Raw genomic sequence first — 24,303 nt, 5'->3', positions numbered from 1 at the left:
GTAAACAGTTTTACTATGGGACCAGTCTCAAATCAAAGTACAAGGGATACCCAAAGAGAGAACCGATACTTTGGAGAACAGGCAAGCATGAATGAATGAATGAGACAGACAGCAGAGGTACAACTAAACACCAATCCTCAGAGAGGGGAAAAAAGGCAGCATACACAAAAATTCAAATTTACATTTTTATTGACATCAGTTGTTTGCGTTGGGAGTTTTAGACAGACTCCTGGATGGGGGGCTCATATCCGTCAGCTCTCTCCACCTTGGCCCCAGTTTCGCCCTCTGCAGGTTTAGTGGCAGTGCTGGTAGTTCCACCCTCACCATGCAGTTCCATCAGCTTGCCAACTGTAGAATAAAAATTAAATTAATGACCATACTCAGATTTGCCCCCTTCTATAAAACTGCTAGTATAAAACCAGTTTAAACGCAGATCAAACTGAATTTAATACATTTTGTAAATGACCATACAAGTTTTAATACACATTTGTTTGGATGCAGAAGAGACTTCAAGAACTTTGCAGAGATTTCCCTTGCAGTAATTCTGCTCTTAAATCCCTGACCAAAAAAACATTTGACAAACTATTACATTTGCACTAAATCTCCAGTTTGGGTTTTCTAGTTAGAAATAAAAAACAAAAAAAAAAAAAACACTTACGCTCAAACTTGGGCTTCTTCAGCATCTTAACCTTCCTGACGTAGACATCATGAAGAGGGTAGATGGACTGGCAGGCCTTTTCAATGTCCTTGCCTACGCTGTCAGGAATCCTGCACAACAAAGGAAGATAGACAAAATGTAATTCTTATGCTGCTCAAGAAATTAAGATTACATCAGATCCAAATTTGGCATGTGCAATTTATAAGACAGATACTATGATCGCCTGCATTTTATCCAAAGGTACACTAAGCTCTATGTGATTTAAGTATCAGATACAGTGTTAAGTGAAAGTAACAAAAAAAAGACAACTTCACACAGGTGTAATTTATTTTACACATTATAATCTTAGATTAAAGAAAATGCAATGAAAGTGCATTGACCAGGTGGAGAATGATACGTACAGTTTGTTGACCACTTCCTTGAGGTCATTGGTCTGAACCTCACGGGTCATGATCTCCATCATCTTCTTGCGGATCTGACGGACCTGCTGGTGCTGAGCATAGGAGGTCTTTCTGATCTGATTGGTGCGCTTCTTTGTGAAGCCCACGCAGAAAAGGCGGAGGAGATAGCCATCGGTGGTCTTCACATCAACATGGGCCTCAATCATTGTCTGATGGGAAGTAACACAGGAAATAATTTTGAAGTAAGCTCTTAACATGCTTACAATTAACAATTTCTTACAAACCTACAGTATGTTATATCAAATAGCAAATTGTAAATTATACAATCAGTCAGAGCTTTTAGCAATGGTGATCCTATAGCTCAATTTGTAGCGCACTGTGTTATAGCATCGCAAAGGTCATGAGTTTGATCCCAGGGAACACAAATACTGAGAAATGCATAAATTGAATGAAAAGACAGATTTTACAGATACCATTGTAAAATTCACTATTTTCCAACCAACTGTAATAAATGTAGTGCTTAACCATATGGGCCCAACATGACTATATTAGTACTGGATTTAATTATGTACAACAAAACTTCTAATATGCTACTTGAATGAAACGAAAATTTGAATCTCTCATGAGTCCACATGCTTTTTAAAAGATAATTTCACCCAAAAATGTAAATCCTGTCATTTACCCAACCCTATGCTGTCTTAAACCTGTATGAGTCTTTTATAATATATTTTTTATAAATGATGGTACACGATTGGACACAGCTGACAACACCCATTAACTCTTTACTCGTCAATTAAACACATCCCTGGCAATGACGAGTTTTTACGGCAATACGCATTTCCGCTATTACACACCAGGTGGCCTTTTTACCCAACTTATAAAACCCGAAAGTAACCCCTTACGGCAAACACTAAGAACTATGTACGTTTTGATCATTGCTCTGAATCTGATCTATCAAGTCCGTAAAAAAATTAAATGATCAAAAATGCAATTATCTCAATTTTGTATTTTTTAAGAAACTCACTCTTCTGAGAGGTGATAAAAAGAGAACAAATGAAAGTAGGATGAAACTTTTTTTTAAAGCAGAGAGTCTCTTCTCTCATTTGATATATTGCATGTTAATATATTTAAAGAACATTTTCTGGAAGGCATTAAACTTTGTGCTAATCATAATATCAAAATATTGTGTGTTCAATAGAATAAATAAGCTCAAAAAATTTGGACAGCATGAGTAAATGTCAAAATGATTAACATTTTTGGGGAACTATCCCTTTAAGCATTATTCCAAAGGTGGCCTTTAATTTCTTTTGCAACATTTAAAGGGATAGTTAACCCAAAACTGAAATTCTGTCATTATTTACTAAACTCTCATGTTGTTCTAAATCTACATTTATTTTTCTGATAAACACAAAAGATATTTTGATAAACGATGGTAAGCACACAGCTGATTGCAACCATTGACTTCCATAGTAGAAAAAAATAAGATGGATTTAATGGTTACAATCAGCCGGGTGCTTACCATCATATTAAAAATATTTGTGTGTTCATCAGAAAGACACTTAGATTTAGAACAACATGAGAGAGTTAGTAACTGACAGAATTTTTTATTTTTGGATGAACCATCCATTTATAACCTAACTGTCCAACTTTAACCCTGGAGAACCCACAGGTCAAATTTGGCTAATGCTAATTAATGCTAAGAGAAGGGTTCTTGGGTTCTCCAGGGTTAAAACACACAACAACCAACTGATTCAAATATCTTTGACAACACTACAGCTAATGTCTACTATACATTTTAAAACAGAAGTACAACATTTCTGTGACAATTACATAGAAACATCGACAAATGCATACAATTCAAGCAAGTTAAACTCATGCTCAAATTTACCTGCCATTTCTTGACCATGGAGCACATCTTGTCACGGGTAAGGTCCATGCCGTGGAAGTTGGTGAGACAGTTCTTGCCCTGCACGTCTTCTGTGACAAGCTTGAATTTACGGAAGGCCACTTCATCGTTCTGCAGATCAGCAAGACTGACCTCGAACACACGTCCCTTCAGACCGTCAGAGGCAATCCCTAGATTACAGAAAACCTGCATTTATTTTGCCGTTTGTAAAGTCATGCTAGTAATGGTTTCACTAGCAATAGGAATTTCAGGTGATCTCATAACATTAGTCACTGCATTTCGGTGACCGAAACTACGGTTATCATAATTCCAAAATAATTCATTGCAAATAAGGAATTGGGGAATACAGGGTATTAAACAACTAGAGCACATGTTCGTTGGTTTGACAGTAATGTTGCCATTTCCCATGTTGAATTTATTAGGCACACCAACAGCCTGTAGATGTAGTAACTTACTGGTTCCCTGAGTCCTGGTGACCAAGGTCTTGCCCAGGTTGCGGATGTTGAACATGGCTGGTGCCTTGACATCATACCAGTCCTTCTTGGAGAAGGGGTCAACACTGCAAAGAACAACAACAAAAATATTTTCAAAGACATACACGTTACGCATCATACACGTTACGCATACGTCAAGCATGGCTAACGTTAGTTCAAAAGCTGACACTAACTTAACTTGATCTGCCTGTTGTTTCTAGAATGCAGAAACTTCAACACCAAACACTTCAAAGTACATTTAGCAACATTTTATGTGCCTTTATATGTACATAAATCAGTTCTGAAGTAATACTTAATTTGTGCTTTGGTGAGAAGACCTAGCTAATGTTAGCCTTACTGGCGACGTATCAGATATCCGTGCTTCTGGCATTAATGTTTTTGGTAAGAATGACTACTTCAGCAAATAATAAAAGTAGCACATTCAAACTTTTGCGTCAAATAACTACTTGAGTATTTTATCTTAATGCAAAGTTACCACGTTCACACACAAACAGCTCATGTCCTCAATGAGCCAGTCCGGGTTAGCCTGGTAGCTACATACAATCATCTAAATATCGACTACATCCTTCATCCACACACACCAATAATCATCCAAAACATCTTATAACAATGTAACGACACAGTTGAGACGTGAATTTTGTGACTTACATCTTCTTTTTGGCACCTTTTTTGCCACCTTTGGTCAGCCTCTTATTCTTGCCGACTGCCATGTTGAACACAGGGAGTAAAAGAGGAGGAAATGAGGAAATACCGCGAGAATTAAACTGCCGGCGAGAGCAAGCATGTCTCGCGCGATTTCACTCGCCTCGTTTTAAAGCACAAACACGCCACCTAGTGTTTACACTGATTCACTGCGTTTTCATACTTATGTTTACATGGCTGAGCAGCCAGAGTTCAAATGTTGAATGATTTTATTGAATGATTCACGTTTAATGATTGTTTATAATATACGAAACAAAATAAAGTTTAAGTAAAATAAAACAACACTACCACTGCATGCCAGCAATGCTGTATATGTTGTAATGTATATAACCTGTACTTGTATATGAGTTACTGTGTTGTAAGTGTAAATAAAACCACCATTATTCAGTCAACATGATGCCCCAAACAGCATTAGTTTATTTTTATGATGACATCATCTGACTATATTATTAATATTATTATTCCCTAATGGTATCAGATTAATTAATTTTACTGTAAATTTATTATAACACGTATGATAGATAGTCACATGCAATTATTGTAAGATGTTAATCTAGAGTGAGGATATGTAGTTGTATTGTGACCTCATCATCATATATCTCAGGAAATACTAAAATAATATATACAAGAAATTAAGAAATACCTTATATTGTATCCATATGCATGCTTTTGAAAGGCAGAACCATATAGATGGATGTCTTTTATATGGCCAACAGTTTCTCATTATCTTCCACACTAGTCTTCTTAAGAACATCTTTTGAGAACAAAAACTCACACTTCACTTGAAATACCTGAACAAATAAAACTGCTATTTTTCATTTGCAATGTGTTCTTATTAGCACTATATATAGCTTAAATAGCTATGCATGTGGCCCATCCTAGTTTTGCCGTAAGACATTAAGACAAACAAACAAACAAACAAACATACATGACAACACATGGAAGTAAATGTTTAAAAGATTAAAGATGAAGAACATTTTTTATAATTTATTTCTTTACTGCTTTGGCTATGTGTCTCATTGTTTGTTTGGGTGGGTGAGAAAATGTATTTTGGGTCTAAAAATAAGGTTAAGTGTTTGAGAGTAATTGTTCCTTGTTGATATAGAGCCTGCACTTTTAATTCTGTACCTCAAGGGACAGCAAACAGAGTAAACAGGCTGTTCTGCGACTCCTTGGCAATGACTCAGAGCAGAGGGACAAAGAAATCACACTTTACATATAATGAACACATTCATTTTAAAGCTATTAAAACTAGAAAAAAACTAAATACTCATCAATTACATACAAATATATTTGGTAAGAACTTCATTTGTAATAGTATGACAGTGAGGTAATATAGTCTCTTAATACATGAAGCAAATTCATGCAGATTTTGTGCTTCAGCAGGACATTTTGAAGAAGTGTCCAACATAAATCTGAACTGAGCATCACAAAGAGATTCAGATGCAATGGGTAAAACAAAGTTGTCGCTCATTATCGTGTGATCTCGTAGACAGGAAATGGCAATCCTCAGATCTTCCAGCATGATCTCTGAAAGTTTCTAATTAATGCGATGTGATTGATCATGTTATCCTGCAGATGTCACCATGGCTCGTAGCAATGCATTATCGTAAACCACCGCCACCGTGAACTGGAGCATCTATGACATAAGACACTTAAGTATTAAGTTTCATTTTCCTTCATGTTTTCTCACAGGCAGCAGTGTTCTACCTGAGATACACCTGAGCTCTCCAGTCGTTTCTCTCTATTCGCTCTGCGCATGCGCAGATCTCTCTCACGCAGCTCCACTGTCATGGCGGAGACGGAGCGGTGTAGGAGCTGATTCAGGAAGAGATGGCGCTGTAAAGTGGGTTACTGCACAAACTTCACTCCAACAGTTCTCATAGGGACCGAGAGGACTGTCTTCCCTTTGGAGGGACCAGGAAGAGCCGATGTCGGACCTGCATTTGCCTTACATTTGGTAGTTTATGGTGTCTTGTTCCTGTCCGTGCGTCTACCTGCGCGGAATCTCTTCAGCACCGCAGTTTCCTGTTTGACAAACACTCACTAGCTCTTAAACGACTCTTTTCCTACATTTATTTCTAACATAAGACCAGCGTGGATTGACGGGGATTGGCTTTTTGTATTTTAGATCACCGCAGCGCGGATTATTTTTCCCTTTGTCAAGTTTATAGCAGTTCTGTGTCTATAGTGGAATAAATCCTGCCAGGCAGGTGTAGTTAGAGAGCAACCGTCACTTCCCGCCTAGGAAATTAACGGATAAACTCGCCGTGAATGGAGACCGGGAGGTCTTTCTCGCAGCTGTCGACTTAACTTGAGAAAGTGATTTTTAACCATTTTCCCCTCATATATTTAACTTGTTTTGAGCGACGGTAGGGTTAAACAGGTGTCCCACCTGTTCCCCCCTCACCTGCCTGAGTCATGGCGAGCGCCGGTGACAGCGCTGTAGGGATACCGATCAGAGGCATCCGCATGAAGTTCGCGGTCCTGGCGGGGCTGCTGGAGGCTGGAGAAGTCTCCCATCGCGATACAGTGGAGACGATCTTCAATCTGGTAAGATGATTAGAGCCTAATAAACATCTAATGACAGTATGGCTAAACAAAACTATCCAAACATTGATAGTCTACTATGCTTATAAATGACACGGATTGCACAAACATCATACAGATTAAGATATGATATGTCACAATTGGTAAACTGGGCTGTTAACACAATGAATGGATCCGAACCCAGTAGGGTTGATCTTTGCACTGCCCCCATTGTGTCCTTGATCAAGTCTCAAGCCTCAGGTTGCAGTATAGTCACTGAACCCTTTGTGTCTCTTTGGATGAAGTATTAAATGAATAGATGCTACATTTTGAGAGTCAGGGTGCATGTCATTCAAGTCCTAGTTTTTATATTGCAAGACATGCACACATTTATACATCAATGTAAAGGGTGTCTATAGTAAGTCAGTATAGTTAAAAATGTATTTGTGAATGGGATCTGTGTTCTGGTGCATGAATCGCAGCTATGTTTCAGAGTATGTGATTGGTTCAAAGATTGGAAAAGCCGTTATAACACTGGATTGTGAATTGTATTCTGCCTGACATTGCAGACAGTCCCTATCTGAAGCTATTATCCATTAATCCATTATAAAGGATTACAGGTTGTCAGGAACCTGGGTTGATCTTTTAACAGTGACTCAATACTGCTCACCCTACTAGAAATTATGTCAGTGCTCTGTCAGCTTTTATGCCTGAAAAATGTGTCTGCCAGTTTTCCACAGAGTATGATGGCTTCACTGGTTCAGTGCTTGGATCCTTAGGAAATGAATGTAGAACAGACATGCTGGCTTACTAGTTTAACTTTGGCAGTCAAAGTTCACAGCTCACTCCAGCAGAGCTCAGTCATGTAATAACAATGCCAGCCAAGACACACGTCAGTTTGCACTTTCTAGAAATGGCACTTTTTCCACAAGTGGGTTGAAATCCTCCGTTTTACATTTTCAAGTAAGTGCCTGTATGTGATTCACATTGTAGCTGAACCTGATTGCGAGAGATCTCACTTTGCTGGTGTCATGGTGTTGTGAAATGGCATTGCAGAATGAATGAATGAGTGCAATAAGGAAGTGAGAGGCATGCAGCAAGAGTGCACCCTGGCCTGTCACTGGGGCAACACAGCCAAGGGTGTTAGGGGCTGAAACCACACTCGCATGCGTCAGATGTAGCCTACACACACTAAACATTCAAAGCCTACTTGCTCTGATAAAACAAGCTTTATTGAAAATAACATAGTAGCCCAAGAAATGACTGTTTAATAACCTGTTTAACCTGATGCCCCTGCAAGACCAAACACAACTAGAAGCTTCAGCTCATCGGAGTTCTTCAGTTCAACATTGTAGCAAAAATATTTGTTTAATTTAAGATATCCAACTCTATGATGGGAGCATAGTGAATAAATCATTTACGCTTACATTTACACGGGGCGTAAGCGTTAACGCTTAACGGAAGGCTTGTCTGAAGCGTGGCCAACAGCCAATCACAGTGGCCGCTACACATGCTCCGGTCTTCCATAAACATAATTGGCTGGCTCTGCCTAGGTTATTTGCATAAAGCCCGGGATACACTGCACGATTATTGGCTGTCCCAGACGAAAGATTGCCATCGTGAAACTATCGTTGCGATTTCTGTGATCGTGGCTCTCCATCGGTGGTCCTATGTCGTACAGTGAGAGAGGTTCAAAGACGGCCGTTTTCCCGGTCTTGCGTCCAAAGATAGCCTACGATAGTTTTCTGGCAGTGTCAGAAATTCGGCATGATCACCGCACAGTTTGTTTGCTGCTACGACCTACGCGCCGGTATTTGTTTACCACGAGCGCATGCGGGTGACGTTGCGCAACGTGTGACGCTGCCGCCGAAGCTTCCGTGTCATCATCGTACAGTCTACATGCCTCTCGTACCCGAGTTTAAACGATACCTGTCGCACAGTGTGATAAGGTAATGATCTTGTAAGAGGACAAAAATTGTGCAGTGTATTCCGGCCTTAAGGCAATCTGATTGGCTGATGCACGCACGCGTTGCTGCTTGAAAAGTTGAGAATTATTAACTTTTTAACTGACACTGAGCCAACAGATCCACGATTCAGTTCGGCAACGCATGACGTCACCCATTAAACGTGAATGGGAAGCGTAAACGCTTGCGCCCTGTGTGAATGCACCATTTGGGCTGGATTTGGAGTGATTCACATTTCACGTCTTTTCCGCGCTCAAGTTCGTTATTTCAAATGTAGGCGTGCGGTATTGCACGCTCATAGTGGAAGCGGTGCGCTCGTTTTTTCCAGGCGCATTCACATCGCATCGAATTAAAAACATTTAAACTTTTTTTAATTCCGCAACCGCACCGCAGGTCATGAACCAAAACTGCGTTTTCTGATAAGTATGACACGGATACATTTGTCTTTTGAGTGTACTCATTAGGTGTTATGGGGCGGTTTCCCGGACAGGGTTTAGAGATTAATCCAGGACTAGGCCTTAGTTGTTTTTACAAACAAACCTTACAAAAAAACTATACTGGTGTGCATCTTAAGATAAAACAAGTGTGCTGATATATGTTAAAATATGTCAGTGCAAAATATGTCAAACATGCATTTTAGGATAAGCCCTGTCTGGGAAACCGCCCATGTAAAGAATTTCATGGTGGTTTTGGCAAGTGCTAATAGGCTAATCATTCAGAAATGTGAAGAAGTGATTAAATAAACTCTAGTAATGTATTGATATATAAAAATACTATTTCTGCAACAGTGAATAAGGTTGCATGCAGAATCATGTCTGGTGTTGTACATCCAGTGAAATCCAGTGTCACCTTAGCTTTTGTAAATATAGGTATTTGCCGAGCACTGTCCTTTAGTGTCCCTCTTTTTCTCTTCAGCCTCTAGTAGCTAATGTGATTTGCAGTAACATGGTTTCTCTGCAGTTCACTTGCTGTTTGACTCTCATCATCAGAGATCACTGCCTGAATAATTTCCTTCAAAAGAAAGAAGTACAAAGCAAAGAGAACAGCTCTTTTTTTGGCAGTGTCATTTGTAAATCTGCGCAAGGTCTATTAGGTGTAAACATCTCATCGCCTTATTAAAATCCACTTATTCTGCTTGATTCAAGCACACTATAAGCTCATTGAAACGGTATCATCATTCTAGTCTCCGTGGTCACTCATGAGACTGGGGGTGGTTGAGTAGTGCCGCACCTGCGTTTGGCCCCAGGTGAGGGCTTAACAAATAAGCAGATATGACCTATGTTTGTTACCATGGAAACCATGAGAGCAGGTGACCAGTATGCTGTCTTACCTGTCCGTACAGGTCTTGAGTCGTGGTAAATGATTGTCAACAAAAGTTTGGTCTCTTGTCTACTGGTTCATTTGTATACGGCATCGTTTCTGTACCATTTGTTTGCTTTATCTAAGAAAAACACCCCTCTCTGTTTTCGAATGAATATTTTATCACTTGTCCCAGGATTTGGTTACTTCAGCAGTCAGACACAGAGGCTTGTAACTTCATCCGAATTATGGGTGCTGGTAGCAGGAGCATGTCTGTGCAATAATGAGGCTTGGAACTGGACTAGTAATGGAACAGGCCTCATATCAGTACATCTGTAATTTTCTGTCTCTCTCACTAGGTTGTGACAGTCTTTTTTGAGGCAATTATATTGGTTTTGCCGCTGTGCTCCATATAGATGGAATCAATCCACTTTGATTTCTGTTACTGTCTTTGTAGGTAGTACAGGTGGAGAGGGTCTTCCTGAAAAGGCAAGGTGTCAGTGTTAAAGGATTAGTAAATTTTCTTAAAAAACAAATCCAGATAATTTACTCACCACTCACCATGTCATCCAAAATGTTGATGTCTTTCTTTGTTCAGTCGAGAAGAAATTATATTTTTTCTCATGTTAATGGACTTTAGTAGACACCAACACGTAACAGTTTTAATGCAGTTTAAGTTTCAAAGGACTCTATACGATCCCAAACGAAGCATAAGGGTCTTATCTAGCGAAACGATTTTCATTTTTGACAAAAAAAAATGCACTTTTACACCACAACTTCTCGTCTATCTCCGGTCCTGTGACGCGCCAGCGCGACCTCACGTGATTACGTTATGCCATGGAAAGGTCACGTGTTACATATATGAAACACATTTGCACAATAAACTGACACAAAGGCATTAATTAGTATCATTCGACATACAACAACGTCGGAACGGTCCTCTTTCTCCACACTTGTAAACACTGGGGCGTAGTTTTGCATACATCATCCGTGACCACTTGACGTGATGACGTGTTGCGTGAAGTCGCGCTGGTGCGTCACAGGACCGGAGATAGACGAGAAGTTGTGGTTTAAAAAAGCATATTTTTTAATTTTCTTGTCAAAGATGACAATCGTTTCGCTAGATAAGACCCTTATGGATCGTTTAGAGTCCTTTGAAACTCCATTGAAACTTTAATTTTAAACTGCATTAAAACTATTAAGTGTTGGGGTTTATTTAAGTCCATTAAAATGAGAAAAATCCTAGAATGTTTTCCTCAAAAAACATAATTTCTTCTCGACTGAACAAAGAAAGACGTCAACATTTTGGTTGACATGGCGGTAAGTAAATTATCTGGACTTAATAACAAAATTGACTAATCCTTTAAAATGAGTGGCTGAAAGGTGGAGTGTGTCTGCCAGCTTTAAATAGCAACATCAAATTTGTCACCGTATACAATTTGCAAGACAGGCATACACACACTTCTGAAACAAAACAGTAAGAGTAGGTATTTCTTTAAGTCTTTACTTATTTGCCCTTGTGAGGAAACAGTGTAAAGGTGTTTCCTGAATGTAAAAAAAAGCACAGAGCTAAAATACATGGGTTAGGGATTGTCTGATAACATTATTCACAGTGGCACATGGAATGACGCAGAGTACACTTGGGTAATTCCTGGATTTATGACTCCTGGCCCAGAAATGTATTATTCAGTTGTAATATATGTCTCACAGTCATTTGTAATAGATAAATGTGGCCTATATAACTTGTTATAGTAAGCATTTTATGTTCTCTACACCATCACAGCTCAACTATAGTAAATTAACCCACACAAACTACACTCGAGGCTATGACCTTTGCTTTGATAGCCTCTCATAAACCACATGCATTTTTATATTTTTTGCTGTGCTCTTATGGTTTTCAAGAAGGGCTGCCTATGCCCCCCTTAACACTTATCACACACACACACAGAGAAAGAGAGAAAACATACAAAACAAAACCTTGTCTAGCATGTAAACGATAGCTCCATAAGCATTTCAGGACCGCTAAAAATGCTCTGACCAAAAGCTGAATAGACCTCTGAATAGGTTTTCTGTTGCTGTGGAGGTGGATGGAGGTGTCCGCTTACCGGTTACCTTTCCAGGCTCTTCTGTGGCCAGTGCTGGATCAGATACTGCAGACGTATAGCTTCAACCTCATTGTGTACTGACAAACACACGGGTGGATTGACTCTCTATCACCTGCTTGTGTTTTTTGATTATCTGCACTGACTAAAGGATGTTTGGATATGTGACTGTGACCGTGTGTGTGTATGTGTCTGTGACTTATTGCACTTCATGAAACTCAGCTTCCTCTCTGTAGAGCCTTTTCAGTGTGCACTAAAGTGTGAAATCTGTCTTGTCTTTTCTCAGCAGAATTTATCTAGTAATACAGAGTGCCTTAACCTGCCAGCAGTCAACTCAATGGCCCTTTTAAAGCACAATAAACAACAATAGCCCTGGCCCATATTTCACAGAGTGACTCATTGTGTATTTTTGGTTTAGATTTGGCCAGAGTTTGCCAACTTACACTAAACTCTGTTTAAACTATTGCATAATTGTATTTAACTTTAACTTTTGTGGATGTTCTGCAGTATTGTCAATTATGTCTGAGGCTAAATGTCACATAAATGACTAGCCCATTGCATTTTAATATCAAATTGTTTATGTTGAAAAACAATGCTATTCTAGCATATTCATTTATTCTATAACTGAATATTCAACTGAATATTCAGAGTTTCGTTGCAAAACAAGATAAATCCATTTTTAACATTTTTGTCAAAACATGTTTATTACTGTGTTATCATGTTATTATTTTGTTTTATGGTGCAACTTAGCTGTATTTTTTAAGTTATGATGGTTTAAATCAAAACAAACCAACTGCACTTGAATTGATATTAATTGGAATGCACAACCAAAAAACAAGATTTCTGGAAAAAAAACTGAGCTATCTCGTTTTGCAACGAAACTCTTCATATATATATAAGCTAGAACTGAATATTTCCCTGAGGGGTTATGGAATAAACAGTCTTCAGTATTTTAAATACAGTACATAGTTCGATTTGCGGTACAAAGTTCAATCTCTGTATGTCAATAATACGTACTGCTCCTTTAAAGGTGCTGTAGATTGTAAACTCTTTGTACAAACTCTGTACATAGTAATGGCATCGTGAGCCTCAAACTCGATTGTAAGGTTAACCTCGTGCATGCAAAGGACAGCTGGAAAACAGGCCAATATCAACATAACACCGACTGTGACTTTACAGTCAAGATGTTCGTTAAATTACACATTAAAGCCCCCCTAACCTAAAAAAATGCACTTTTAAATATCTTTCAATCAGAAAATGAGTCACCTGTGTGTGTGTGTGTGTGTGTGTGTGTGTGTGTGTGTGTGTGTGTGTGCAGAAACAACCTGTTATTATACAAATTCATCTATTCTTCTTTGTGTAATCTCCTTTAAACCACAACAGTCACACAAAACCGGCGGGCTGTTGGGGGACCCCGTATCAATGTGATGTCACATTGATTACGCCCCAAACATAATCGTTCACAGACTCCACCTTATACAGGGCTCCAGACTGCCACCAAATGCTGGCATTTTGCCACGAAAAATTTTAGAGTGTGACACTGAATTTTACACCCATTCGCACATGTGCGACTATTAAATTTGACCTTTTTTTAGTGGTAAATTTGAAAACAGCACATTGTACTTTCTGCATCTATCATTAAAGTATTTATTAGTAATACAGTGGAAATTAGTAGAAATGTGAATATTTGGTAACCAAATTTTGGTTAGCATGTTGATTTACGGTGTATGCCTCTAAATTTTCTGGTTGCGCCCCTAAAATTTTCAGTTGGGGCCCACCGTGCTCCTAGTGAAAAAAGTTAGTCTGGAGCCCTGTTATAAGAAAGACAATAAAATAGAGATAAAAGAAAGACAGAGAGAAAAAGAGGAAAAGGAGAAAAAAATGGAACAAATATTTTGAAGATAGAATGCACATGTATCTAAAAATAAATGAGTGAGAATGTTGTCTAAGATGGGTAACATAAAAGAAGATGGTGTCTATGTAGTGAAACATACAAAAAATAAAGCGGTTTATATCTTTGTGAGACTATTCTGTCCAATACCTTAGCATCATTTAGGTTCTAATAATACAAGTGAGTTCATCGTGAATTTGGCTCCAATGCCCAATAGTTAAGATTTTTGCGTTATTAATTATGGCTGTGGATCACTTCAGACAAACAATATCTATAAAATAAGACAACCATTTTTGTTTTGACAGAGAGTTGGGAGGAACCAAAAACTAATAATGCTTTCCTATGCAGCTGTTAGTCCCGAGAAAAGAGTAAGTTTTTGGTTCAGAGTCAAGGTTACTGAGGAATATCTGTGGTGTATTTTGAGCTGAAATATTATTTTAATTTAGCTGAAAACACCTAGCGGCCCTTTACATTAAGTACAATGTTGTTGTTACAATGCTAAAAGCAAAGTTGTGACTGCTGAGATAGCGCGCTATATGCTAGTTAATGCTAGCACTTAGGCTAAAAAAATCTACTATTGTCGTTGCAGTTACGTTTTGCAGGTCCATACTGAAAAAAAACACAAACATACCACTCAGAAACGTCCATTAACAATCTCTAAACAATTGATTATTCTTAAAAATCTGTATCTTCGCCTGATACCGGCTCAAACATAAGATCTGTGCGCACACACACACGCACGCACGCACGCACGCACGCACGCACGCACGCACGCACGCACACACACACACACACACACACACACACACACACACACACACACACACACACACACACAGCTATTCTAAAACCTGCTTTGACAAACAGCCAATCAGAGCAGAGATCAACATTATTATTCTTGACCTTTTCAAATGAGGCAATAATAGACCATTTAATTCTAAGGGCAAATCCAAGGATTGTAAATGGACCGTCTCTGCGTATTTTTTGAAACTTAATAAAGCCACATACCTTCTATGTAGATATTAGAGAACAATTTAACATATTATTTCAGTGCATTCTTTGGCACCTTTAAACTAGTGTGAATTCTGAACAGTTTGCAGATAGCTAGATGATGTTTTTTTTTTGCATTGTGTTGTCTGTTAAGGATATTGTTCCCCTTTACTGTTTGTCATAGGAAGTATGTAGAGAGAAGCTTCCTGTGCACATAAAAAATAGCCTAAATTTATCCCAGGACACAGACCAGGACTACAAAAATAGACTTACATATTTGTCATTGTCAGGGTAGAGTTATTGACATTATGGTTTTCTTTAAATTAGTTTGAATGATTAGTACAGAATCAGAGTTAGGAGAAGAGAGAGTGAGTTGGCTGGAATGTGAATCAGGAGACGAGTATTAGAGGGAGTGAAGCTCAGTGTGTTGAAGGACAGTCATGGAATGAATGAATGCATTGTTTATATGATTGTGCCACTGTGTTCAATCCCTCTTGTGAGACAACAGGTCAAAATACAGTAAACTTATTATTCAGAGGTCAGACTTTGTATGAAAATCATGATTCATATTTCTAATAATACCCGTCTGATATTGATTCTGAATCGCAAAGGCAATATTATGCACAGCTTTTTCATGTCATTGATCAATAGGAAGTTCTTATCAGTCTAAAATTAATATGAGTTTTAAGTCGTTTATAACATGCATTTAAAAAAAGCAACACTGTAATTCACTGTTAATAGTAATGATAGCAGCTCCGTCTTGTGTCATTGCTTTTATATGAATGCATGACAGCATAATTTGCATTATTTGCACTACGTCTTATAATAAATACTTAGAGCTTTTCTCCTCATTAATTAAAACTTATTTCACATCTTCCATTATGCATTTCACTCAGTGATCTCAGATTGATCAACTGATCTCCGATTGATTCACTGAGCATTGATTGATTCACTTGGTAACAGTGCCCCACCGCGGTGAATTTACCATTGCGATAAAATACTGCGACCGTCACAGCCCTACACCTGTCATATATTTTCACATTTACATGTTTTACTGCAAAAACATTAGTGTTGTGGTCAGATAACTCAAGTTGGATTGATAACTGTGTTTGTGTTTCATGTAGACATTTTGGTTTTGTTCTGTGTCCACCCAAGGATAGAGAAGAGCGTTACTATCACAGCCAAGCCAATATTTAAGACATGCCTTTAATTTGGTTTGTAAAATAGGACATTTAACTTGCATGGTCTAGTGAAGTCCATTCTTAAAGCCTTGATATTTTTGATTGAGAGATTAAGCTCTCTTTGAGAGCTACTGCTCACTTTGGTCATCCTAGTTTTAAATGACTTATTATATTTCTTATAAAAAATCATAATTTCAGGCATAAATAAACCTTTTTTTCTAGCATACAAGTGTTGTTTAGCTAGTGTGTTGAATTGGATTGTTCCTAGTATAGTGTGTGTTTATAAGACAAGCCCCTCCTTTCACTCCTGAAAACATCAAGACTCAAAATACATTGTTTTCCTCTGAGGTTTTACTGGAAACCAAGAAATGACTGGTCAGATCTCAGTTTTATGCCAATGTACCTTTTAGAAAGTTTCAGAGTGCTCAGTAAGTTTTCCTCACAACCGGCTCAAGTCGTGACAAAAGGAGGACGCAGTGAAAACCAAATTACTGTTAAATCTTTATTTTACGTGAGAATATTTGAAGGGATAGTTCACCCAAAAATTTAAATTCTGTTACTAGGGGTGTGACGGTTATTATATAACTGTGAGACCGACGGTTATATTGAACACTGTCATTAGAACTCTGTAACCGCCAAAACCGTGTTATTAAAATATATTTTTTAAAACATTTATTATCATAGAGAATGTTTAAATACTGATTAAAAACAATTGTTAACAGTCTGTGTTATTAATGGTCTACGTCGTTTCCAACTGTATTTTATTCTTTGGAAAACGGAATAAGTGAGATGTGCAGATGACTCATGAACAGAGAGAATATATCAAGTCATACTGTCGCTATGTCCGACAAGATACGCCGCTCTCATGCCCCACCATGTTCTCACGCAGTGAAAAATACATCGCAGAGCGGAGAGGACACTGACAACGCGCTGACACACAGGACAGACCAGGTTACTTTTGATATTAAACATATTAAACAAAGTCTCACCTTTCAAATAATCTCTTCCTTCTAGTTAATTTATAGCTTAAAATAAACATGAATGATCATAAGAAGGAATGTTGTTTTAATGTAGAAAGGCGTCCGTACACTCCGCTTTTCAAGTTCAAATTCTCCAATGTTAATCTAACGTTACTAACTCTCCTGACTGCTTTGGATGGCGAAGTAGTATGATATGTCAGATCACCTGTTAATCAAGCTCCCTGCGAAGGGTTAATTGTTTTAAACGACGGGTTAGAGGGAGATGCAAATGCTTCCTATAAAGAATGGGGCCGTTGAGTGATAGCAGTGAAAGCACATTAACTGCTAGTTGTCTTGCTGTTAATTTTAAATAAACGTAGAGCAAATAGCTAATTTGTCAGTTGTCCTATAACGTCGCAATGCGCAAAACACATAACCGTCATCACCAATTCTGAAACCAACACACCTCTAGTTTTTACAAACCTGTATTAATTTTGTTGTTTTGATGAACTCAAATGAAGATATTTTGAGAAATGTTTGTAACCAAACCGTTCGTGGACCCCATTCACTTCCATAGTAGAAAAAAAATAATACTATGGAAGTAAATGCGGTCCAAGAACGTTTGGTTACAAACATTTCTCAAAATATCTTTCTTTGTGTTCATCAAAACAACAAAATGTGTACAGGTCTGTAACAACATGAAAGTGAGTAAATGATGCCCGAATTTTCATTTTTGGGGAACTACCCCTTTAAACTGGGATTAGTAAAAAGTTTGATTTAGCAGAACAGCTCTACCCACTGGCCGGCCGTAGCGGGGAAGCAGGAGACCCATCACATTCACTTGAATAACATTGGCTTATTCATTATATCAGTGTCTGAATTGGGGTTTTTAGTTTTCATTCAATCTTTTCAAAATTTGCAAAAAACCAACAAATGTGAAATTAGGTGCTTTTTATCAAGTTGTGTGAGCGAATTATGGTGGTATTGGTAACCAAGTAACCAGCAGTAAATAAAACAAGGCACATTTAGAAAATGGAGAATGCATTTAGTTACGATTTTACTAAAAGATTTGTTCAGTAAGAAATGCAGAATTTTTGATGCAGGCACTAGCATCAAGGGCATTGCAATGACGTCGAGACAATGTCAGCTGACGATCAGTGACATGAGTTTATTGGTTGGTGCATCAGAATTTATTTGCCAAATGCGTTTCCAACTCCCATTATTCGCCTTTACCTTTTTCACATAAGTCAAAATCCACCTAAAGCGAGTGTAAAAAAAGTTTTTTTTGTAATTTGGTGTTTTCCATCACTCGTTTCTAATGTGATACTTCAAAATAAAATCGGATTGATGGAAACCCAGCTTGTGACTGTAACTGTAGCATGCAGTGTCATAATGCTTAGGACACCTAAATGTTTAGCTTTGTATTAAGTTAATTGAACTAAAAAAAAGATAATAGGCTCAATAGAAACAGTTGCAAACTTCAGAGGAGCCTTGCATGCAGTAGCGTTTTGCCCTGCTTCTTTGTACCTGTTTAGCAGTGATTACTAAGACCATGCAGTTTGGTGAAAACATACTGCAACAGGAAATGCATGAGACAAAAGGTGGATGGAGTGGAGGGAAGTGGCTTTGAGTATGTGGTGCATATCATTTAGACGATGCATGTACTGTAGTTAGGTGCCTACATGTTCTTAGTTAATAGAGCATAGATTTCATACTCTAAAAGTGTAAAAAAGTAAAAGCTTGTCAGTTAGCAGCCACCTTTTTGTTTTTTTAATCTATATGTATTGTATAACCAGTACACCGCAAACTTAAAATATGAGAACGGTACATTCACACTAAGGGTGTCACGATTTCGATTTAAAATCGAAATCGATCGAAATTAAGTCACAACCTCGAACTTCGAAATAAAAAATGGGATCGCCGATGCTGCCACGCCCCCATGTCACGTCCGGTCGGCTTGCCAAGCGGGGGAAAATAAACTCTCAGAAGCGCCTTTAAAAACATCCATCCAGCGGAACGCGATTTATATTTTAAACACGAGAGATGTATTGCTACAACTCCTTGAAATGCATATCATAAACAGGATTACTACCTAGTGATCTGCCTTCGGACAGAGCGCAGCTCTCTGTACGTGCACGAGTGAGCCGCCAAGATGCAGCGGGTTAAATTTTAAACAAAAGGTATAGTTTGCCTCAGCTCGCATGAAACACATAAAACTGAACAAAAACATAAGGATTATTACTTTAGTTTATGTTTAGACTTTGGACAGATGCGAGAGCGCGTGCACATGAGACTGAGAGAAGCGCAGCTGCTTGACGCACCGGTTTTATTTCAGATAATAGGAAAAGCACGCAATGTGCATGTTAATGTGAAACTATAATAATCATACTAAAAATAATAAAGGCATATAATTTTTTGTCTTAAAAAAATTCATTTAAAAATCGAGAATCGAATTGAATCGTGACATCAGAATCGAAACTGTAATCGAATCGAGGATTTGGAGAATCGTGACACCCCTAATTCACACACATTACCTAATATGACATCACTAATTCAAAATAGTAATCTTGCCCCTTGTTTTAAATTTGGAGGTGCTTTAAATATGTGTCAAATGGTTACCTTGCTTATGTTCACACTTATTTATGTTGTCTCGTGTCTTTTTTTTGCTCAGACCTACTTTATTTGTACCAGTAGTTTAATAATACTCGAGAAGGTTTTACTGTCCTTTTGACACTAACTAATGCTACTGTTTATACATGCATGTTGTGTCTGTCAACTGCGACCTTATCTCAACAGTGTGAGGCAAAAAGTAGCTCAGGGGTTACACTCCTGCAGAGTCCCACCTTCAAAAACAGTTGGGCTTTATTTTTCAAGGTAAACTCACAACCTTGATTAGACAGTTCATGTGTGTTTTTGTTTGAACTGGAACCAAACTCTACAGAAATGTCAGATTGTCAGGAATGGATAGACTTTATAACATTGAAAAGACTTTTTTTTGGCTTTATGGGTCCATTAAGATTAAGAACCTTAAATATATAAAGAACTTTCTGTTTAACAAAAGGTACTTTGTAGTGGACAAAGATTCGATTAGGTTCTTACTGGTTTTCTGGGGGAACCAGTCATAGAAGAACCATGTTATCAATGTGAAAAACCTTTTGTAGCACTTTTATTTTTAAGAGTGTAGGACAATTGAGACGTCTTATAAAGCATTACATTTTGCACAGAATCACCACTGGGATGCCAAAATAAAGTTGTCTTGTATCTCACTAGGATTTTAGACAGATCTGTTTTTTTTTTTTTAGACAAACCCTCTAGAAGGTTATGCAGCAATCGGGTTATGCAGCTGACCTGCTTTTTTACCACAGCACTCAACTTGTGTCCATTCTGGTAAATGTTTTTACTATCCACACAAAAACAGGACTATTAGGTTTATAATAATGGAGTATCTTGTTGTCATCACCTGTTGAGTTTTTTAGTGTAGGCGAGGGGTCTTTGCACCTCAGCACAAGTAGCAATTTTAATCTTTTCACACGAGTTTATCTATTTAAAATGCAGGAGTACAGAGGAGGCCAAAAATAACAGGTCATAGAATCAGAATTCAAACAACCAGCAAGCTTGATAAAGAGGCTGATGGTGCCTTCAGACAAACAAGTAGCACAAAGCAGGGCTCCAGACCAACTTTTTTAAGGAGCACTGTAGCCCCTGAAATTTAGGGTCAAACCTCAAATAACTCTTACTGACAAATACTTTGATAATAAATTACATGTGCAACCTTATTTTCATTTCAGAGAGATATGACCCACGCAGTTGACTAATCACTTCCAGTCCCCCACCCACTTAGTGCCAATCAGCGCTACCTAAATCATGCCCTCACTGTTTCCCCACCCAAGTAAAAAAGGCAACATTCTGCACTTGCTTTAGCTTTTGTAAAGCCAATATAGAGACTCAGTAACATGTTTAAAACTGATGGCAGCAAAGCCACTGGTGTGTTTCATTGACATGCTGGATCTCTGATTAGGATTTGATGAGTTTCATCTTTGAAATGCTGTGCCAGAATTGACCCAAAATATTTTAAAAAGATCATCTGAATTTGCATTTAACCACAGTATATAAGTGTTTATGTCATTATGCACAATTGATCAAACTTTCTGAATAGGACATTATGAACCAAAGAATCATACAACCTCTTTGACTAATTCTACGCATAATATACCCCAAAAGACTCAATTTACAACAAACAATACAACATAGTAGTAAAATATAAATGTGTTTTAAATTAGCCAAAGAGATTCTCTATGTGGATCTAAGGTCAACAACTAGTAAATACAATCACTATAGTTTGTACACTAAGATTGTAGTTAATTTTTAGTAAGAATATATTTTTGGGTTTGGTGACTTTACGGCTCTTTAATATGCACAAACAGCTTTTGACACTCTAAAGACACATGAAAGGAACATGAAATCGCATGATATGATCCCTTGCTGGGCTATGTAGACCAAGCGGTAGATTAACTGAGTGCACGGTAACATAAAATGGACGGTTGGTGCAAATGAACGGCAAAAACCTGGTCACACATTCTGTATTTTGTTGTGGGTCCCCATGCTGCCCCTTCCCAAAATGTCGCCCCGGCCGGCTGCCTATGCCTTCCATGCCTAAATCCGCCACTGCACACTGGTTTAAGTAAGGGATAATGTAGAGGCAGCCGGTAGTTATCGGGAAATAAGCCCCGACAGTGTGATCAGGACCCGTCGCGAAGCGGAGGGTCTTGTATCACACTGAAGGGGCTTATTTCCCGATAACTACCAGCTGCCTCTACATTATCCTGCTTATTACACGGCTACTTGAATAAAAAACGGACATGAATATGATTTTGAAACATTTTATTGGCATATTTGTTTTAAATTAACATTTTTATCCTTCCACGAAACTTTGCACAGATGCATAAAATGATCGTAATACCTTATTAAGATCCTCTGCTTTATACTTGTCTGTCTCCATTTTTTCTCCTTTAGACTTTGAGAAGTTTTAATGCCCATTCTGTATTTTTTGGTGTGTTGGCTTCGTAGCTGTCATGCTCTATTTGGTCAAGTTCAGTCTCAGTAAGCTGTCTGTGTCTTGTCGTGGTTGTCCAGTGTTTGTCACAAGATGGCGCCAAACAGTAATCTTTATTGATCTTTATTGGCGCGGAGCGATTTTACTCGTACAAGTAGTACCGGCTATGCGTTATTACTTTGGAGCGGTTATTATTTGAAAAGAACAAACCTGCAAATGTCTCAACTGACCAATCAGAATCAAGCATTCCAGAGAGCCGTGTAATAACATGAACTAACAACTAGAAGAAATTCCAAATTTGCAGGTTGCACATGCGAGAGTACCTGTTTCAAAAAGACAAGGAGCCCTGCAAAAGGGAAAATAATTACAGCTGTAACATTAATACATTAATAAAACAGCAAAATTAGATTTTTAAGAACAAGGGAAGAGAAATAGGGAAATAAACTCTTAGCAATAATTATTTTTAGTAATTAATAATTGATTAATATTATTAATTGTTTGGTTAGTTGCATATTTAGCTTTAATTATTTTATTTAAAGCTGCACAATGGAAAATCTAGTTTTTCATTAGAACTTATGGTTCACTTAAGGATGACCATAAGAATGATCATGTGTTTTACAAATTCTCATGCATTCTTGTGTTGTCACTGTACTGTGATTTTCACACCTAATTATGTAGCGCAGTAATTTTAAACTGTGTTAATAATAAGTACACTTTCTTAAAGGTCACGTTCTTCCTGATACCATTTTTTAAACCCTAGTTAGTGTGTAATCTTGCTATAATAGCATAAATAATACCTGTAAAATGATAAAGCTTAAAGTTCACTGCCAGGCAATATATTTTCTTCAATAGAATTCCTCTTTAAAAGCCTACAAAGAACGGCCGGTTTGGACTACAGCCCTACACTTCCTGCTTTAATGACGTCAGTAAAACAGTTTGTTGACTAAACTCAGGAATACGTCAGTCACCAGCTTTGGCTCAAACGGCTCTGCTAAGCTAAGCTGCTATCGAATCACAGCACACTAAACAAACTACACAATCAGAACTCGATACGTATTTCTGAAGGAGGGACTTCACATAACAAGGAAGACATCAGCCTGTTTTAAAGGACAGTGAAAACAGCGCTATACAGATAAGTAAATTGTGTGAAAAATACCGCGTTTTTCACACGTGAAACATGAACACATGTTATATTGCCCACTATAAACACAATCAAAGCTTCAAAATCACAGACAGAACGGGAGCTTTAAGTACCAAATCTGCACATTAGAATGATTTTCTTGTTATCTTAGTGGACTGGGGTTACTGTATGGCTACTGATATTGGGGCTTTGGCAAAATGCTTAAAGGCTAAATTTTACAATGAATGAAAAAAACTTGTATGTAAATATACAGGATTAATTTGCCCTGAATCACTTTTTTATCAAATCAGTTACAAGGTTTTAGACAACCCACTTGCCTTACACTTGCCTATTTGTGATGAAATCACTATTGGATGTATTGCATGATTTCTTGACTGATTTTGATGGTACACTAACAAAATGAGAGAGACCTTTAATTATGAATCTGAAGTCAGCATGTGATGTTACTTTGAGGATGCTGGCAGTGCGTACAGCGTCAGCATTGCTCGCCTTACCTCAAGGCATCACATCCGTTCAGCCGCGTGTTTCATGAACAAACGAAGCCTCGCAGCAGAAGCCATGTCTAGTTAGTAAACATCAGATTAACATGCACAGCAGGATGTGTCCTCTCTCCTTATGCAAACAAATACAGACTCATTCCAACTAGAAATTCAAGGCTGATCTTATCTTTTAAGTTTTACTTTAAATGTACTCTATATTTTTAACACAAAGCTCTGTAGTTTTTCTTAATTGTTTTTTCATTTTTGATGCAGCGACGTTCCTTTATTATGACAAGTGTATCGAAATTTGAAACGTCACAGATGTTTTGTAAATTACATGGAGAATGTGTTAATTACTAGACTTAAGTTAATGAACTGCACTGCTACATGGTTAAAATGACATTAAAACTTCTTGACTTGATTACTCAAGCTAATCATATACACAGAGCAAATGTACTAGAAAAAATGCCATAAGAGTTTAATCACGATGAATATTTGTAGGCAGGAAATTTTAGAGAGCAGAGCATAAGTGGTGATTAGTGTTTTGGGTCAAA

The 24,303-nt window shown here is 37.9% G+C and overlaps 2 protein-coding genes and 1 long non-coding RNA gene across 3 annotated transcripts in view; 1 reads left to right on the top strand and 2 right to left on the bottom strand.

Annotated features, from left to right (window-relative positions):
- Positions 1-171: 171 nt before the first annotated feature.
- rps3a (ribosomal protein S3A) lies at positions 172-4,266 on the bottom strand. The gene is made up of 6 exons (XM_055205460.2): positions 4,108-4,266; positions 3,421-3,524; positions 2,948-3,135; positions 1,060-1,268; positions 659-768; positions 172-348 (listed from the first exon to the last, which is right to left on the bottom strand). The coding sequence occupies exons 1-6, from the start codon at positions 4,167-4,169 to the stop codon at positions 218-220; spliced, it is 804 nt and encodes a 267-aa protein (XP_055061435.1). The 5' UTR covers positions 4,170-4,266; the 3' UTR covers positions 172-217.
- A 943-nt stretch (positions 4,267-5,209) lies between these two features.
- LOC141362371 (uncharacterized) lies at positions 5,210-5,985 on the bottom strand. The gene is made up of 2 exons (XR_012368205.1): positions 5,872-5,985; positions 5,210-5,800 (listed from the first exon to the last, which is right to left on the bottom strand). It is a non-coding gene; the product is annotated as an uncharacterized lncRNA (long non-coding RNA).
- Positions 5,946-24,303, top strand: part of lrba (LPS-responsive vesicle trafficking, beach and anchor containing) — a 399,709-nt gene continuing 381,351 nt past the window's right edge. Inside the window, exon 1 of the mRNA XM_073864338.1 lies at positions 5,946-6,714. Within this exon, the coding sequence (XP_073720439.1) occupies positions 6,583-6,714 (132 nt within the window). The 5' untranslated portion in view covers positions 5,946-6,582. The remainder of the gene's footprint in view (positions 6,715-24,303) is intronic.

Source organism: Misgurnus anguillicaudatus, chromosome 3 (genome assembly GCF_027580225.2).
Source record: "Misgurnus anguillicaudatus chromosome 3, ASM2758022v2, whole genome shotgun sequence".
Lineage (NCBI taxonomy): Eukaryota > Metazoa > Chordata > Actinopteri > Cypriniformes > Cobitidae > Misgurnus > Misgurnus anguillicaudatus.
This window is presented reverse-complemented; position numbering and strand designations above follow the sequence as displayed.

Bases quoted from the DNA above. Each gene is read 5' to 3' on its own strand.
- rps3a (XM_055205460.2), bottom strand. From the start codon at position 4,169: ATGGCAGTCGGCAAGAATAAGAGGCTGACCAAAGGTGGCAAAAAAGGT. The intron at 3,525-4,107 runs GTAAGTCACAAA...TGTTCTTTGCAG, and splicing joins AAAGGTGCCAAAAAGAAGAT to TGTTGACCCCTTCTCCAAGA. The intron at 349-658 runs GTAAGTGTTTTT...TTTATTCTACAG, and splicing joins GAAGAAGCCCAAGTTTGAGC to TTGGCAAGCTGATGGAACTG.